At 39.3% G+C, this 13,952-nt stretch overlaps 1 protein-coding gene across 1 annotated transcript; it reads left to right on the forward strand.

Moving 5' to 3' along the window:
* Positions 1-1,925: 1,925 nt before the first annotated feature.
* Positions 1,926-2,981, forward strand: LOC147921608 (uncharacterized). Its single transcript, XM_087497755.1, has one exon. It carries the CDS (start codon positions 1,926-1,928, stop codon positions 2,979-2,981), a length of 1,056 nt encoding a protein of 351 aa, XP_087353881.1.
* The last annotated feature ends 10,971 nt before the right edge of the window (positions 2,982-13,952 follow it).

Genomic DNA, 13,952 nt, shown 5'->3' on the forward strand with positions numbered 1-13,952 from the left:
TCTTTGCTCCAGTGGCTCCTATTGAGACCATTCGACTGATTGTTGCTTTGGCTGCTTCACGAGGATGGGAGGTGCATCATCTTGATGTCAAAACAGCCTTCCTTCATGGTGACTTGAGAGAAGAAGTTTATGTTTCGCAGCCTGATGGTTTTTTGATTGCAGGGAGTGAGAGGAAGGTGTATAAGCTAAATAAGGCATTGTACGGATTGAAGCAGGCACCAAGGGCTTGGAATGCTAAGTTAAATCAGACCTTGAAGGATTTAAGATTTGAGAAGTGTTCGAAGGAGGCTTCCTTGTATCGAAAGTTGGTGAAGGGTCATCTTCTCTTGGTGGCAGTTTATGTCGATGATTTGCTTATCACTGGCTCGAGTTTGGAGGTGATAAATGATTTTAAAGCTGGAATGGCTGCATAGTTTGAGATGAGTGATCTCGGGAAACTTACGTATTACCTTGGGATTGAAGTGATTCAACATGACAATGGCATTATGCTGAAACAAGAAAGATATGCTGAGAAGAATCTAGAGGAAGCGGGTTTGAGAAAGTGCAACTCGGTCCTCACACCTATGGAGTCTGGTTTAAAAATGTCTAAATCACAAGAAGAAGAGGGTGTTGAATAAAGAATGTATAGGAGGAATATTGGGTGTCTTAGATACCTATTACACACGAGGCCAAATCTCTCTTTTTGTGTAGGCGTGTTGAGTCGTTATATGCGTGAACCTAAGGTGTCTCATGGAGCAGCACTGAAGCAGATACTTAGATACTTGCGGGGAACACTTGCGTTTGGACTAAACTATACTCGATCGAAGGAAATAGAGTTAGTTGGTTGCAGTGAAGTTAGTTGTACTCGGCTTGATGAAACAAGTTTGGTTGGCTTCAGTGATAGCAGTCACAACGTTGATGAGGACGATGGGAAGAGCACCACAGGTCATATCTTTTACTTTAACCATTGTTTGATCACTAGGTGCTCACAAAAGCAGGAAACCGTGGCGATGTCTTCTTGCGAGGCAGAGTTCATGGCGGCTACAGAGGCGGCGAAGCAGGCCATTTGGCTTCAGGAACTTCTTGGGGAGATAACAGGACAAGAAAATGAGAAGGTGCCGATAAGGATTGATAACAAATCTACTAAAGCTCTCACGAAGAATCCTGTCTTCCATGGTAGAAGTAAGCACATTCACCGTCGTTACCATTTCATCCGTGAATGTGTTGAAAATGGACTAGTAGAGGTGGAGCATGTACCTGGGAGTAAGCAGAAGGCTGATATACTCACAAAAGCATTGGGAAGGATTAAGTTTTTGGAGATGAGAGAACTTGTTGGTGTTAAGGACATTTCTAAAGAAGAGTTCAAGCTTAAGGGGGAAAATGTTGGCATAAGCTTGAAGGACAAGCAAACTTAAATAAGAGATAAGGCTAATCCTACCAAGTTATGGAATAGGATTAGCTCTAGGTTATTTAGGAGTTATCTAAATAACTAGTCCTAATAGAATTAGGAATTGGTGTTAAACTTATCTATATAAGGAGGTGTCAAAGTTGTGACACAACTTATGAGAGATTAGTAAGTTTGAAGAGCTTTAGTTTTTTGAGTCAGTTTTTCTAAAGCAATAAAGGTTTTCCAAGAGAGTTTGTTCTTGAGATATTGTGTGTTAAATTCAATATTTGATATCAGAGCTTCTATTGAATTTATCATCTAGTATCCGTGAACTAGAGGGAGGATCCTTAATTTTCAAACGAAGTTTCTTTCACACGTTTACAAGAGAAGACGCTCTTGTTTGTTTTAAGGACTTGGACATGGGTGACACAGAGAAAGAAGCAGGAGCTATTGTTGCTATGTCAAACACGATACGAGAAAGTGGTTCCTCATCAATTCAATGTCCAATGCTGAACACCACAAATTACACCGTCTGGTCCATGAAGATGGAAATACTATTATGAATCCACAAGGTTTGGGAAGTTATAGTGTCAAGTTCCGGAATCAAGATAAGAACAACATGGTTAAAGGAATTTTGTTTCAATCCATACCCGAGGCTCTGCTCATGCAAGTAGGAAAACTTGATACTGCAAAGGCTGTATGGGAAGCGATAAAACTAAGACATATGGGTGCAGACAGAGTCCGTGAAGCTCGATTGCAGACTTTAATGGCCAATTTTGATCGCTTAAAGATGAAGGAGAACGATAAAATTGATGAGTTTGTTGGCAAATTGTCTGAAATCTCTACAAAATCTGCAGCTTTAGGAGAAGAACTAGAAGAACCGAAACTTGTGAAGAAGTTTCTTAAAAGCCTACCAAGGAGACGCTATATACATATCATCGCTGCCCTAGAACAAGTACTTGATCTTAACGCAACCAGCTTTGAGAACATAGTAGGCCGACTTAAAGCCTACGAAGAAAGGATTTGTGACGAAGAAGATCAACAGGAGGATGATCAAGGGAAGCTTATGTATTCCAACATGGAATCTCAGACCTTTCAAGGAAACTCAGGTGGTTTTAGAGGTAGAGGTCAAGGTGGTGGAAGATTTGGACGAGGAAGAGGACGTGGACGTTCTAGTTATCAACAGAAGGATAAATCTCAAGTAATTTGCTATAGATGTGACAAGCTTGGTCATTATGCCTCTAACTGTCCTGATAGATTGCTGAAACTTCAAGAAACAGAGGAAAACGAAGAAGACGACACCCAGAACGCTGATGAATTAATGATGCATGAAGTCATGTATTTAAATGAACAAAAGGTGAAACCAAATAAACTGGAGAAACACTCTGCAGAAGACAATGCATGGTACCTAGATAACGGAGCTAGCAATCATATGTGTGGACATGTGAGTTACTTCTTCAAGCTCGACAGGAATGTTACTGGAAAGCTACGATTGGTGATGATTCCCGTATTGACATCAAAGAAAAGGGTTCAATCCTGTTTCTTTGTGCTTATGGTGAAAAGAAGATACGTAACGAGGTCTACTACATACCGGATCTTAAAAGCAACATCATAAGTCTTGGTCAAGCAACAGAGTCGGGGTGTGATGTCAGGATGAGGAAAGATTACTTGACTTTATATGATAGAGATGGGAGGCTACTAGGAAGAGCTAGCAGGTCGAAAAATCGGTTACGCTGGGAACCGGTATATTTTTGTCTTAATAGATGATCATTCAAGGTACATGTGGAAATTGCTCTTAACGGACAAAAGTGATGCATTTGAGAGGTTTAAAAGGTTTAAGGCAGTTGTTGAGCAAGAGTCAGGGGTTGCAATTAAAACATTTAGGACAGACCGTGGTGGAGAGTTTGTGTTAGGAGAGTTCAATAGTTTTTGTGAGATTTTGGGTATACAAAGACATTTAACAGCTCATTATTCTCCACAGCAAAACGGTGTTTTGGAAAGAAGAAACAGAACCATACTTGGCTCCAATTAACTTTGTTTCCGATCCTGTTCTTCTTTTCCGATCTCAGCGTTTCACTTCAATCGTTCGTTACGGGCATCGATGGTGACTGCTCGGGTAACTCGGAAAACAGCTCGCTCAAAACTTTCAGCGAGTTCAGACACACAGAAAATGGTACGGACTACTGCTGATGTTGTTTCTCCTCCGGATTCTCCAACCACAGCTGATTCTCGGATGATCGGACCTCCGCGAGATGAGACATCACCAGATCTGGTAGATCAGACACACTCTCCGTTTTTTATGCACATCGCTGATCATTCAGGTTTGATTCTTGTTCCTAATCGCTTAGATGAGAATAATCATGATGATTGTAGCGAAGCTATGTTGATCGCTTTAGATGCGAAAAACAAAATTGGTTTCATCGATGGATCTTTGCCTAGGCCTCCTAAAACTGATAGGAATTATCGTTTGTGGTCTAGATGCAACAGTATGGTGAAGGCTTGGACATTGAACTCGGTTTCTCCTCAGATCTATCGCAGTATTCTCCGTATTCGTGATGCTAGTTCAGTAGTTCGGTTTGGCGTGATATCCACAGTCGTTTTCACATCCCCAACTTACCACGAACCTACAATTTGACTCAGCAGATTCAGGATCTACGTCAAGGAACCAGATCTCTTTCTGATTACTATACTCAGCTGAAAATCTTGTGGGATCAGCTTGAGAGTACAGAAGAGCTAGATGAGCCTTGCGTTTGTGGCAAAGCAACAAGGTTGCAACTCAAAGCAGAAAGAGCGAAGACTGTGAAATTTTTGGCAGGGTGAATGATTCTTACGCAATAGTCAGAAGACAAATTACTGCTAAGAAAGCTCTTCCTTCTTTGGTAGAAGTCTACAACATCCTTGACCAAGATGACAGTCAGAAGAATTTCTCTCCAGTTGTTGCTCAACCAGCTGTGTTTAGGGTTTCAGAGATGAACCGAAACATCAGTGATGCATCTGCAGATCCATCTACGGTTTGTTATGTACAGAATGGGCCTAACAAAGGTCGCCCCATCTGTTCCTTTTGTAACAAAGTTGGACATATTGCAGAGCGGTGCTACAAGAAGCATAGTTTTCCCCCAGGATACAAAGGCAAGATTCCTGAGAAAACACAGAAGCTACCTATAGTAGCGGCACATGTTGCAATGAACACACAGCCTCAAGTTACCTTGCCTACACAACACGCTTCTCCCGCTGGTAACTTAGAGAGTGTGATCAGTAATCTTTCAAAGGATCAGCTTCAACACTTTGTTGCACTGTTTAGCTCGAAGTTACAGAATCCTTCTGTCTCCTTTGATAATGACTCGAGTCCTTCTAATTCTCCTATTGACTACACTGGCATTTCCTTTTCTCCCATTACCTCTTGTTTTGTTGGCATACTGGTGGTTTCAAAACATTGTTTGTCGACTGGAACATGGTTGATTGACTCTGGTGCAACTCACCATGTTTCCTATGACAAAAACATGTTTGTATCCTTAGATACAACTGTAGAGAGCTATGTGAACTTGCCAACAGGCTTTACTGTCAAGATCAGTGGTGTAGGAACAGTTCAGGTTACTAAAGATATTCTACTCAGCAATGTTCTGTTTATTCATGAATTTTGATTGAACTTGCTCAGCATCAGCTCTTTTGACATCCAGTTTAGGCTCGCAGGTGATCTTTGATTCTTCTTGCTGTGAAATACAGGATCTTACCAGGGGGTTGATAATTGGAAAGGGTAGACGTGTTGGAAATGTCTGTGTTGGATATTACAGCTCCATCAGTATTGGTGAATTCGGTGGTAGATATTAACGTTTGGCACAAGGGGCTAGGTCATCCGTCTTACTCAAGGTTGGATGTCCTTTCTGGAGTTTTGGGCACAGCAAAACACAAGAATAAAGGCTCTACTTGTTGCCATATTTGTCATTTGGCTAACCAGAAGAAATTGTCTTTTCCCTCTTTCAACAATATTTGTAATGCGACTTTTGAGTTGTTACATATTGATTTATGGGGACCATTTTCAGTGGAGACATTTGATGGATATAAGCATTTTCTGACAATAGTGGATGATCATTCAAGAGCAACTTGGGTTTATCTGCTAAGAACAAAATCTGAGGTTTTGAAAGTTTTTCCTGCATTTATAAAGCAAGTTGAGAATCAGTATAATGTGAAAGTAAAAGCGGTTTGTTCAGACAATGCACCAGAATTGAGGTTCACTGAGTTTTATCAAGACAATGGAATTATCTCTTATCATTCTTGCCCAGAAACGCCTGAACAAAATTCAGTGGTGGAACGCAAGCATCAACACATTTTAAATGTGGCCAGAGCTTTAATGTTCCAATCACAAGTTCCTCTGCAATATTGGATTGATTGTATACTAACCACTGTTTTTCTGATCAACAGGACTCCCTCTCAGTTACTATCCAACAAGACTCCTTATGAAATCTTGACTGGTAGACAACCGGCTTATGATCAGATAAAGACCTTCGTATGTCTCTGCTATAGCACCACCTCTCCTAAGCAGCGACACAAGTTTGAGCCGCGATTAAGAGCCTGTCTCTTTCTTGGTTACCCTGCAGGATATAAGGGTTATAAGATAATGGATTTGGAGAGTTCCAGGATATTCATTTATCGGAATGTTGAGTTTTGTGAAGAAGTGTTTCCACTAGCAACGAGGAATCAAGCTGATTTGACTATTGACATATTCACACTGATGGATTCCTTGCCTTCAGGTAATACCACTTCTTCTCCTCCTTTACAAATTTCTCTTCCTACACAAATTTCTTCATCACCACAAATCTCTTTACCACCTCGGGTTAAGAAGATCCCAGCTCACTTACAAGATTATCATTGTTACTCTCTTGACAGTGACATTCCTTATCCTATTTCTTCTACTCTTTCATATTCAAAACTCTCTACTTCACATCTCTCTTATATCAATCTTATCTCAAAAATTCTGATTCCTCAAACATACTCTGAGGCAAGGGATTCCAAAGAATGGTGTGAGGCTGTCGACAAGGAGATTGGGGCTATGGAAGATAAAGATGCTTGTGATGTTACAAGCTTACCTCCATGGAAGAAGTAGTGGGTTGTAAGTGGGTATTTACAGTGAAATTTCATTCTGATGGCAATTTAGAGAGATATAAAGCACGACTTGTGGCTAAAGGATACACGCAAAAAGGAAGTTTAGATTATACAGAGACTTTCTCGCCGGTTGCTAAAATGGCCATTGTCAAGTTTCTTTTGAAGGTCTTAGCATCGAAGAAATGGTTTCCCACTCAATTAGACGTATCTAATGCGTTTTTAAATCACTACAAGAAAACATGCCATTTGCGACGACCGTTTGTGACTGATTGTTTAGTCGCAAATATTTGCGACGGTTTTGCGACTATTTTAATACCGATTAACGACCATGCAAAATACGGAAGTAAAACCGTCGCAAATTTACGACGAAACAATAAAGTCACAAAAACATCTCACCTTTGCGACCGAATATATACTCTTTTGTAACTGATATTATTTCGTCGCAAAACAAGATGCATTTTGTGACTACTTTGCAACTGCAATTTTGGCACGTGAGAGCCGTCGCAAATAAGTCGCAAAATAGAGACTTATTTGCAACGACTTTTTGGAGTATCATTTAGTAGCAAAGTCGTCGCTGCATGTCGGCAAAAAACGTTGAGAATGTGGAAGATATTGTACTCAACTTTTACGACTACATTGAAAACAATCGCAAAAGAGTCGCACCATGTTAGCAAAAAACGTGCTTAAAGTGTGTTAGGTGAACTGAAATTTTGTGACTCTTTCTATAATAGTCGCAAAACAGTGGCAAAATTTCTCTTATATATATGCCACCACTTCTTCTTTCATTTACATCGACTCTAAAGAGAAAAAAACGGGAGAAAGAAACAAAAAAAAACGTGAGAAAGAGAAAAAAAATCGAGAGGAAGAAAAAAAAAGAGAGAGAAAAAAAAAATAATAATAATGTGGAATAATCCTTCAAGAGCATGGATGTACAATCGGATCGATCCGTTCACTAATCATATCTCATCGGATTATTCGGCGGGTGTGGAAGAGTTCATCGATTTTGCCTGTAGCCATGCACAAAATAGCAGAGGTGGGTTTTACTGCCCTTGTGTAGTATGTCACAATTCGAAGTCTTTGAAAGCTGCCTCTGTTTCGAATCATTTGCTAAGTAGGGGGTTTATGCCTAACTATTATGTTTTAAAAGCAATGTTTTACATACTCTTCCTATTTTATATACTATTTACTACTAGTATGAGTGATGTATGGATGCAAATAAGCTCCTAATGTGTGAAAATCAAACTTTTAAATTGACTAGTAAAATACAGTCACAAAAGAGTAACACTTTGCCACCACTTTGCAACTGTCTTGAGACTGCTTTGCAACCGAATTGCGATTAATAAGCGACTAACACCTGAATTAGCAACGTTTCTGCAACTCTTTTCCCACTCTTGTTATTTTTGTATCTTAAATTTCATTTTTGAGATGTGTAGACATCCTTAGATATACATTTATACTTGTATTTGACTGAATTTAGTAACTAAAACTTTTTTAAGGTCATAAATTTCAATGTTAACAATGAATACATGCATATGTTCCAAAGCCATCTTTGTAAAAACATGTCACCATGGAAGAATGTGTAGGACTTTAGGAAAATGTAATTCTTATGTTTTAAAAGCAATGTTTTACATACTCTTCCTATTTTATATACTCTTTACTACTAGTATGAGTGATGTATGGATGCAAATAAGCTCCTAATGTGTGAAAATCAAACTTTTAAATTGACTAGTAAAATACAGTCACAAAAGAGTAACACTTTGCCACCACTTTGCAACTGTCTTGAGACTGCTTTGCTACCGTTGCTACTGTTTTTGCGACTGTTTTGCCACCCTGTTTTCTTAAATTTTTTTAATGAGCTATGCTTAGGAACCTAGAATATTTGATGTTGATTCTGCATTTGGTTTTCTGGTTTGTGCTGATTAGCGAATGTTTATCTTTTGGTTTAGTGTACTCAAACAGATAACAGAGGTAACCCATTTGGCCTTGGATCACTTGTTGAGACACTAAGGAAAGGAAAAAGGAAAGAGAGTTATGCGAGCTCTTCTGCAGCAACTCTTGCGGAGCTTCAAGATCAACTTCGGCGCAAGATATCTGAACATGAGTCTGAGAATGCACGACGTGATCAGGAACACCGAGAGTCTCAAGCTGTGATCAACAAGCTTGTCCTCTTCATCTCTGAAAAAATTCCTGAATACTCAGCTTTTACGGTTCCTCCTCCTGCAGCCACTCAACCAGCTATCGCACCTACAACCACTGCACAACCCATCGATGGAGGCACCACACCACCCTCCAGTCCAGCTGCACAAACCCCTACCTCTAATACTTCTTCCAACTAAACTTCTAATTCCCCTTTTCTTTATGTATGAACTTGCTTTTGAATATTGTTTCTTGGATGTTTAGGATGATCTTTTTGTTTTGGATGATAAGTTTGCTTGTGTGGTAGTTTCAATCATCATTCCTTTTGATTATTAGCATTTGAAATTCCCAAATTAATCACAATTAGGATTGCTAAAACGTTTCTGATTTGTGACTAAACCAATTAATAAATGTGACTCTTTTGTGACTATACCAATTCAAATAATGTAACTATTTTGTGACTAAACGAATTCAAATAATGTGACTATTTTGTGACTAACCCAATTCACAAAATGTGACTATTTTGTGACTAAACCAATTCACAAAATAGTGGCAGAATAGTTACTAAACACGAACTCCTTAGCGACTACAAAAACAGTCTTAACATAGTCGCAATAATAAATGACTAATTTGCGACTCAACTGCTACTAAACTAAAACAGACTTTGCAACCCTTTTGGGACTAATAGGTCGTCCTTAATCCGTCGCTAAACCCAGACTCTACCGTTAATCGCAATACGGTCGTAAACATACGACTGTTATATGTAGTCACAAAACTGTCCCTAAGTAGACTTCGTTGCAGTTTAGTCGGAAATGTACAACTACCAATTATAGTCACAGTATCATCGCAAATATACGACTATAAAAAAGAGTCTGTAATCCGTCGCAAATAAGCGACCATATTTTGCGACCGTTTTTTTGCGACCATCGAAAAGAGTCGCGAAGTAGTCGCAAAACCCTTATTTGCGACTAAAGAGCGACTATAGTAGGAGTGGCAAATGGCCTGTTTTCTTGTAGTGAATGGAGAGTTGGATGAGGTTATTTACATGAAATTGCCAGAAGTGTGTGACGGACATCAGCGTATCCTTCTGGACTGGCATAAGAGATGTCAGTCCAGCGTATCCTTCTGGCAACTGGCATAAGAGATTGCCAGAAATGTCCAGTTGTAGTATAAGAGATGTCAGTCCATAAAGTGTGTGATGTGTATGCAATCAGAATGTGAACAGTAATCCAAGTTAAGCCAAGTATGAAAGTGATTTTGGTGAAACAGTTTGATGAAAATACAGAAAATGCAGATAGGAAAATGGAACAGAAAATAAAAGAACAACCCGGAGGTGCTCGATCAAGGACTCGACCTTTTGACTGGTCGAGTGACTAGGTCAAGTGGGTTTTGACGAAAAATAGATGCAATCTTGAGAAACTTAAACTGAGACAAATGCAACAAAACAGAAAGATATGCGATAAGTAAACAATCAAATGACAAAGAAGGCTTCTAGAGATGGATTCATGGGCTAGTGTTCAGGCTGTGGCTATCTAAACTGGTCAACAAATCTCAATCTACATGAGCTATCTCTAGACAATGATCTTAATGACTCACTAATCTACTCTCATGGCATAAGTGATCAAGTTACAGTAACATCCTAACCCAACTCTCATTGGTGAAACCATACTGAACATGCTTTAAATACCAGACCATTACTTGTCAAAAACCACCTTGTGCAACCAATCTCTTGGGACAAGCATGATGATCTCCAATATTGGATTAATCTAACAACCTAGAAATTGGTGTGATGCTAGGAATCTTAAGATCTGCTCTTACCCTCTCAGATATAAGAACAACTTAGAGCACACCCAACCCAGAAGAGATATTTAAACAAGCTAACTTAACCATTCCAGACTACCACAGCCCTAAACTAACCTAATCCATCTCCAGAATCCTAACTCACTACTCAGATGAACTAGACATGATGATGATGAACATAAACCCAAGAATTAATGAAACTAACATGATAAGATAGATGAAATGATGAACAACAACTTAATATAAAGAAGCAAACTCAGATTCTCTCAATACACTGAAAGTTTTGAAACTTACAAAGTATAGAAATCTGAGAGAAAACAGTAAATAAAGGGGAAAAAGCAGTAAATAAATCCTAAAAACCCTTAAGGGGTAAGAACTAGTTTTTTTGGTGGCTACAGAACAGAGACTATCTTGCATAAAAGAGGACTTTTTGCGGCCATGGGGTACAAAGAGTATATATAGAGGGAGAGGAAAGCCCTAATTTGGCTACCAGACAAAATAACAAGGCGGATCGATGTACTCGACAAGATGTGCTCGAGTGGGTTTGGTCGAGTGGGTTTCCTTCTGCTTCCCACCAGCCCAGTCTTGAGTTCCACATGGTCGAGTGTCTTCCATCGAAACGGTCGAGTGCTTCAGAATCAGACGGTCGAGTGCTTCATGTTTTGTTGGTTTTCTTCTTGATTCATCTCCTATCCACTCCATTGATTGCACTCTCTTCATCCCATATGCTATTTCCATGGTTCTTGAGTCCAATTCACCTGTTTAAACAAGGAACAATGCAAATGCAATGCAAATCCTACTCTAATGCACAAACAATCCTTAAACTATATGAAAGTGACAAGATAGGCTGATAAAACATGTAAATAAACAGTGGTTAAACAGGGTAAAATATACACATATCAACTCCCCCAAACTTAGTCTTTGCTTGCCCTCAAGCAAACAAGTCATAAGAAGGAAGAGAGGTTTGAAAGTGGGATCTCAGAACCTTAAACATGCAAATAGACCAGCTAGAATCAATGTCCAAGTTACTAGTACTATGATGCCAGCTGAATGAGCTATACTTAAAGATTTTAGACAAGACTTTATCAACCTCAACTGATTCTAGCCTTAGGCTTCCACATGCATTCAAATCAGTCATTTCCTTTAACATTCATTAAGCAAGAACATGAATCAGATTATGCAATGTTTAAACTCATTTGGCTTGGTGATAAGGGTTAGAGACAAAAATGGTCTCTGTTTTGAGTGGGGCTTATCAAACATAAGGGTTCTCTCAAAAAGTGGATTGAGCTTTAGAAAAATGCTAAAGGTAAGATCACTTAGACACATACAAGAACAGAACCTTGTCTACCCAAAGGTACCCAAAGTGTTTGTTCCTAACCATTCTAATCCCATAATATCCTAATTCTACCCTTAAGCTTCATCTTTTCTCTTTTGCCCTTCTTTCTCTTTGTTTTTCAGTCCTAGGAGAGGTTTCTTACTGATTGCTCTAGTGGAATGGGGGTTTCTTTCTTAAATGCTAAAGTTCTCTTTCTTACTTGTTTCCCAAGTCATAAAGCTTTTTACTAGACTCTTCTTTTCTTTCTTTCTTTTCTTTGACCAGAACCTTATTTGAAACTTTTAATACACCCCATTCTTTCACTTAGAGTTTGAATTTACTTTAAAACACTTCCCTCCTAAGGACTTTACCCTTTTCTTTCTCTTTTCACTCTTTTCTTTTCTTTTTGAACACACCAAGTCCCTAACCCAGAAATTAAACCTCCTAGTCCTATTTAGTTTGAAAAATGAAAACTAGAACTACACAAGGTTTTATTCTTGTCAGTTAAAACCTAACACTTTCTATCAAGCTCAATCCCAAAATAGACCTCACACACTCAAGAATAAACAAGGCTTGAAAGAAAGGTTGGTTATGGGTGGGGAAAACTGATTGAATAATAAAATCAGCTACTTGGATCAACAAGAGTGGTAAAAATGGGAAAGATGATCCAAATATGTATAAAGTATCCATGAGTTTAAAAACATTGCACAAGCTGATATTTAAAAGTCAAAATTATGTTCTTATAAATAGGAAATGACTTCAAATCACAACATGCTTCAATTTAGACAGAATGCAGTATCAGAATTCTAGGGTTGGTTCAATCTTATGTTTCTAACCACTCAACTAGCATCAAAGTACTATTAACTTGGGCATTGATCCTAGTTTAGTGAATTCAAATAGTGTTAACAAGGCTAAACACATCATTGATCCCTAATGCAAATGTGAAGCAATCCTATATGAAACATGGTAACAAGATCCTAATATGCAATGCAAACTACATGGACACTCTGTTTTTTAAAGGTTTTTGTGAAAAAATTTCAAATTTTTTTTGGTTTTTCTATGCCTTAGATGCAATGCAAGTATTAATGTGGAATGAAAAATAAGAAAACAGCAAACTATGTTAAATGATGTCTTAAACTCTCCCCCAAACTTAAATTACACAGTCCTCTGTGTAATAAAAATTTGAAAGAGAATTTGAGAACTGAAACAGAGAAAATATGCAACTAAATGGTGTAAATAGTGGATAAGGTGATATTGGTACCTCAATGGTTGTTGAAGAAGCTGTCCACATCTTCAGCCATGCTGTCATATGTGTAGCTTGAGCCTTGGGCTTGATTCTGACTTGCTGAAGGGGATGGAGGGTACTCGACTATGGCGCCGGGCATGCACTCGATTGAGTCCTCGGTCGAGTGACTCGGTCAAGTGACTCGGTCGAGTGACTCGGTCGAATGCTTGGCCGAGTTGGGTGATGTTGTCCTTGTTGCCCTAAATATTGCTGCATTATAGTCGGGTCCATGAAGTACTGCGGTGGGAAGGGAGGGTAAACTGGGCCATAGGGGTAAGGTGGATACCCCTGAGGAGCTGGGAAGCTGTATTGAGGCCTGGAGAGGTGCTCGGCCGAGTGCATTTGAGGCACTCGGTCGTGTGTAGGTTCGAGTGCACTGGTCGAGTGCCTCGAACTTGGCTGTTCTGTGGGGATTGTACCTCTTCTCCTTTGTAATGGCTCAAATGACGATGCTCTGGAAGGCTCCAAAGTGTTTACAGCTCAAGATGGTACCCTGGTTAAGCTGCTCCTTCTCCATTGCTCAGATGGTGTTGGGGATGTGTTCCCACTCTTCAATTCAGCAATTTCCTTTTTCATACCCTTGATGGACTTGGACATCTTAGCTAACTTCTTCTTCAGCTTCTCAGTTGTCTTACCATACCACTTGTTCCATTTTTGGAGTAGTGTCACCCTTTTGGTTGTCTACCTTACTCCTCTACTATCTCTTGGTTGAGGCTCATAGTCTTCAAAGTAGAATTGTTCTTCCCCATCAGTCATATAAACATCTCCAGCTTGTTCTTCAACATAAGGGGCTGACCCATCAAACAGTAGCTCAACTGCTGGCCAAAAATCAATGTTAAACCCTTGACTTATTGATGTAGCTCCAGGGTTTGGCAGCACAAATTGAGCCTTGCCTACTGTTGGGTGATCAAAATTGAACAGGTACTTCCCATGATGCTTTTCTTTGGCAA

This window comes from Camelina sativa, chromosome 18, assembly GCF_030686135.1.
Source record: "Camelina sativa cultivar CO46 ecotype springtype chromosome 18, ASM3068613v1".
In the NCBI taxonomy this organism is placed as follows: domain Eukaryota; kingdom Viridiplantae; phylum Streptophyta; class Magnoliopsida; order Brassicales; family Brassicaceae; genus Camelina; species Camelina sativa.

Bases quoted from the DNA above. Each gene is read 5' to 3' on its own strand.
- LOC147921608 (XM_087497755.1), top strand. From the start codon at position 1,926: ATGAATCCACAAGGTTTGGGAAGTTATAGTGTCAAGTTCCGGAATCAA.